This window comes from Myotis brandtii, unplaced genomic scaffold (genome assembly GCF_000412655.1).
Source record: "Myotis brandtii unplaced genomic scaffold, ASM41265v1 scaffold53, whole genome shotgun sequence".
NCBI classification, from domain to species: Eukaryota; Metazoa; Chordata; class Mammalia; order Chiroptera; family Vespertilionidae; genus Myotis; species Myotis brandtii.
In genome coordinates, this window is record NW_005369942.1 from 7,575,991 (window position 1) to 7,581,572 (window position 5,582).

A 5,582-nucleotide genomic window follows, 5' to 3' on the forward strand; every position below is an offset into this window, starting at 1 on the left:
ACGCCTAACTGCTCCCCTGCCGGCCCAATCACCCCCAACTTCCCTCCCCTGCAGGTCCAGTAGCCCCCAATTGCCCTCCCCTGCTGGCCCAGTCCCCCCGCCCTCAACTGCCCTCCCCTGTAGGCTTGGTCTCCCCCAACTGCCCTTTCCTGCTGGCCTGATCGCCCACAACTGCCCTCCCCTGCCGGCCATCTTGTGATCACATGGGGGCGGCCATCTTGTGCGATGGCATGATTGTCAATTTGCATACTACCTCTTTATTATATAGGATATGCATAACTCATGGACACAGACCATAGTATGGTGAAGGCCTGGGGAGGGGAAGAGATGGGGGAGGAGGGGACCAATGAGGAAAAAAAAGAGAGACATCTATAATACTTTCAACAATAAAGATTAATTTTTAAAAAAGCTCAGATATAACCTTTAAACTTACTTTATTAATACCAGATACACAAACTAATTTTTGAGGGGACTTTTTCTGTTCCAAGATATATTCACATTAGCAAGATTTTATTTAAAGAAAAAAGTTAGCAGATATATGCCATTTTGTATCTCTTTTTTCCCAACTACAGGTTTATAGTGTCATTAATGTCATTATCAGGTTTTTTTTAATGAGACCCAGAATCTGGGTTTATTAAAAGCTATATAATACCATAAACACTATACTTAGTAATAAACTGAGCTGTTTTAGTAGAGATGTTGAAGAAAGCTTACTTATGCCCAAAGATATAATGATGACATCTTCTGATAAGCTTTAAAGAAATATATGTCATATGATTTTAAAAGAAGGGAAGACAATTACATTAAAATAATAGCATTTTTTAAGAACTTTAATTTCTTATATTTTAACATTATACTTTTTAATTTTTCATCACAAAAGAAAAAGTTTTAACTAATAAAAATAACATTTACTAAGTAAAATGTCTCAGTAAAGTGAGTTTGAGTCTTAGTGGGAAGGAAACCCACATTTATCTGATTTTTATTTAAATGCTTGAAAAAGCTTATGCTTTATTGTAGAATTACCACTTTAAAAAATGCTGACAGTAATAACAAACTATCAAAATATATACAAATGGCAGCTATATAATTTGTATGTTTAACAAGTTAAATGTATGCATTTCTCAATCTCCTATGAACTACCTCCACTACCAATATTAATGAATTCTTGAATTTTATCATATAATACCAACACTAAAGCGCCCCCTGTACCACGAAGGATATTGGAGAAGGCACCACGAAAAAATGCAACGCCTCCTTCATGTTTGTATATCTTCACAAAGCAGTCTACAGTTCCTTTATACTGCCGTTCAGTCTCACCACTCTACATAAAGACAAATAGTTTACCATTACTATAAGAGCTTTTACGTTTAGATTTTATTCAGCACTAAGTATAGATAAAATTAGTACCATGTTGAGTAAGTATGTTGGGCTAATGGGCATATATTGAATGTATATCTAGTGGTCGGAGAATACTCATACTTTGCAGGCATACTTGAAAACTGAGCAAATATTAGGCTTAACAAATTTCAAAAGATGGCATCACAAACCATTATTTATACTCTCACCACACTGCAATGAAGTGCTAAATCGATAGTAAAAAAAAAAAAATAACTAGAAAAATATCATGTTTGGATATTAAGAACACATCTTAGAAAATATTTTAAACCTAGTAATAACCACAAAACTCCTTAAGATGCAGCTTGAGTGGTAACTTATAAGGAAATTAATGAGCAATCTAAACATTTTTAGACAAAGAATAAACCCAAAGGAAGTAGAAATAAAAAAAAATAAAGGAAACAGAAAATAAACACAACAGAAAGCATGAAAAGCCAAAAATTAGTTATTTGAAATAATTTACTGATAAATTTCTGGAAACATTCTGGCACCAAAACTATTAGAAATAGCAAATGATTCAGAGATTAAGAGAAACATGATAGCCCAGCTGGTGTGGGTCAATGGTTGAGCATTGACCTATGAACCAGGAGGTCACGGTTTGATTCCCGGTCAAGGCATATATCCGGGTTGTAGGCTTGATCCCTAGTGTGGCGTGTGCAAGAGGTAGCCGATCAATGATTCTCTCTAATCATTGATGTTTCTATCTCCCTCTCCCTTCCTCTCTGAAATCAATAAAATAAAAAAAGAAGAAGAAGAGTAACATGATATTACAAAAAACTTCATGGCAATTATTTGGAAAACTCAGAAGTTTTAATTAAAAAATAAATAAATTAAAAAATGAATTTCTTAAAAGCATAATTTACCAACAGAATAGAAAAAAAATGGAATAAATTCATTAAATTCAGTCAGTTACTGAAAATCTTCTCATAAGGAAAACCAGGTGGCTTTATATGTTAAGTTCTACTAAACATTCAGTAAACATTTAATTTTAATCTTACATAAATTATTCTAGAGAAGAGAAAATTAAGAAGAATCCCCAACATATTTTATGAAGCTTACAAAGCCTTGATATCAAAATTAGAATAGGACAATACACGAAGGAATAATTCCAAGCCAATGTCACTGAAACATGGATGCCAAAATCCTGAACAAAAACTAGCCAATCAAACCCAGTAAGGGATACAAAATACAACACATCATGACCAAGCTGGATTTATTCCAGGCACAAAAGGTTGGGTTAGCTCTGGAAAATAGATAAACAGCCCTAGCAGGTTTGGCTCAGTGGATAGAGTTTCAGCCTGTAGACTGAAGGGTCCCAGATTCAATTCCGGTCAAGGGCATACGCCCAGGTTGCAGGCTTGATCCCTAGTGGGGGATGTGCAGGAGGCAGCCAATCAATGATTCTCTCCCATCACTGATGTTTCTATTTATCTCTCCCTCTCCCTTCCTCTCTGAAACCAATAAAAATATATTTTAAAAAATAGATTAAGATATTATATATTCACATGAAAAGTGAAATATCTGATGTCAATAGATATAGAAAAAGCATGACTGCCATTCATAATTACTACCTATTATAAGCCAAAACAGAAAGGAACAGCCATAGCTTGACAATGGATAACTACAAAAACCCCACAGCTAACATTAAATTATGTAACACTGAAGGCACTCCTTATAACAGTGGTCGGCAAACTCATTAGTCAACAGAGCCAAATATCAACAGTACAACGATTTAAATTTCTTTTGAGAGCCAAATTTTTAAAACTTAAACTATATAGGTAGGTACATTGTTATTAACTTAATTAGGGTACTCATAAGGCTTAGGAAGAGCCACACTCAAGGGGCCAAAGAACCGCATGTGGCTTGCCAGCCACAGTTTGCCGACCACTGCCTTATAAGATTAGAACAAGACAAGGTGGCCAATTACTTCTTTATTATACCACTGTAACAGGAGTCTCAGACAGTGCATAAATGCAAGAAAAAGAAATACAAGGTGTAAGTATTGATAAAAGAAATGAAAGAACCTGGCATTTTTTGCAGATTGCAGACCTCTGTGTGTAAAAAAAAAATATTCAAAGAGTGTACACATAGATTAGTATTTGTAATAGGGTTAAGAAAGTTGTGGGATATAAAATAAAAGTACAAAAATTCAACAGTACTGTTATGGGCTGAATTGTGTGCCCACAAAGTCCACATATTGAAGTCTAAATCCTCAGTACACCTAAAAATGTGACTAACTATACTTGGAGAAAGGGTCTTTATAAAGGTATCTAAGATCAAATGAGCACATTAGGGTGCACTGTTATACAATATGGCCATCTTTTTAAGAAGAGAGACAAAAGGACCATGGGAAGACGTAGGGAAAAGACAGCCATCTATAAGCCAAGGAGACATACCCTCAGAAGGGACCAACCCTGGTGGACACCTTGACTTGAACATTTATGCTCCAAGACAGTAAGAAAATAAATCTTGCCCTAGCCAGTTTGGCTCAGTGGATAGAGTGTTGGTCTTCAGATTAAAGGGTTCCAGGTTCTATTCTGGTAAAGGGCACATGCCCAGGTTGTGGGCTCAATCCCCAGTAGGGGACGTGCAGGTGGCAGCTGATTCTCTCTCATCATTGATGTTTCTATCTCTTTCCTTCTCACTTCCTTTCTGAAATAAATATATATTTTTTTAAAAAAAGAAAATAAATCTCTGTTATCTATTGTACTTTGTTACAGCAGCCCTAGCAATACACTGAAATGCAGTTATTTTGACAGTAAGTTGCAGATATCATGACCATTATCTTTAAACACTTCAGTGTGCATTTTCTAAGAATATTTTCTTACATACCCAAAGTATAGTTATCAAAATCAGAAAACTTAACATTGATACAGTACCATTTACTAATCCACAATACAGACTTATTACTATACTGTATAAATTAATTTTTCATTTAAAAAATGTTTCAATGTAGCCCAGCCAGAGTGGCTCAGTTGGCGTTGTCCTGTGCATCAAAAGATTGCCAGTTTGATTCCCAGTCAGGGTAGCATACAGCAGGCAATCAATTGATGTTTCTCTCACACTGATCTTTCTCTTTCTCTCTCCCTTCCTCTCTCTAAGCATGTCCTTGAGTGAAGATAAAAAGTTATCAATATATTAAACTAGAGCTAGATATAGATCAAGAAGAAACAAAGGTATAAATGGAATAACTTTTAAGGATGGTCCAAGAATGATGTAATAGGTTAGATAATGTTTTACCCTTTCTGGTGGCCTAGTGTGTTCTTCCAGGACCATTTCATAGACATAAAATGAGGGTAATGGTAGTAACCACACCTCTTTGGATTACTCTGAGAATTAAATGAGTTAAAGTGTAAAATGCTTAGGGCAGTATCTGGCATAGTAAGCCATACAGAACTTTTCTAGCTTTCTGGCCTCATTATTTGCATTTGCCCCATGAAACCTATCTTCTGGGTATAAGTAACTACTTCTCAAGTGTACCTCTACGTACTATGTTTGTTCCACTCTGCTTAGAATGTTCTCTCCCCAGGGAAAATGCCTATTTACTGAGATGAGCTCTGCAAGAGGCCACATCTGATCACAGTAAGCATTTGGGCACCCTCTTCTATTGCATTCCTGGAACCTATGCACATTTCTATTTAAACCATTAACTGTATGCCTTCAATACTATGCTATGAATTTTGGTGCAGGTTCTGCTTTATTTTACTTGTGTCACCATAACTTAGCATAGATTAGGCAGTCAAATATTTGCTGAATGAATGAATGTTAACAAGTAACAGCATTGGAGATTGAATGTATCAAAACTGACTATATTTAGAACATAGATCATTAACAAGTTTTCATCTTTGAAGTAAAAATTATTTACTTTTATTGAAATATACTACAACTAATGATATTACCTAAGTTGTGACTAGCCTTATTCTACTTGATCTAATATTCAGTTAAGACAGACATACCCATTAAATCCCTACCATCTTCCTCTACCCTTCAAACAATATATGCTACAGGAGTAGAAAGCATTTCTGTTCTCATAGCAGAAGAAAAAAAAAGCTTTGCTGGATGCTGGCTGTCTAATAATAGTAACAGTAAAGAAATACAAGTCAAAACTACAAGCATTTATTTATTTTTTAATGTTCACCTGAAGATATGTTTTTATTGATTTTTAGAGAGGATGGGGGAGGGAGGAT

General features: G+C 35.3%; 1 protein-coding gene across 1 annotated transcript in view; it reads right to left on the bottom strand.

The window, feature by feature from the left end:
- The window catches only part of SLC25A31 (solute carrier family 25 (mitochondrial carrier; adenine nucleotide translocator), member 31), a 22,512-nt gene that overhangs the window by 2,114 nt on the left and 14,816 nt on the right, over positions 1 to 5,582 (bottom strand). Inside the window, exon 6 of the mRNA XM_005877777.1 lies at positions 1,141 to 1,321. Coding sequence (XP_005877839.1) covers positions 1,141 to 1,321 — 181 coding nt within the window. The remainder of the gene's footprint in view (positions 1 to 1,140; positions 1,322 to 5,582) is intronic.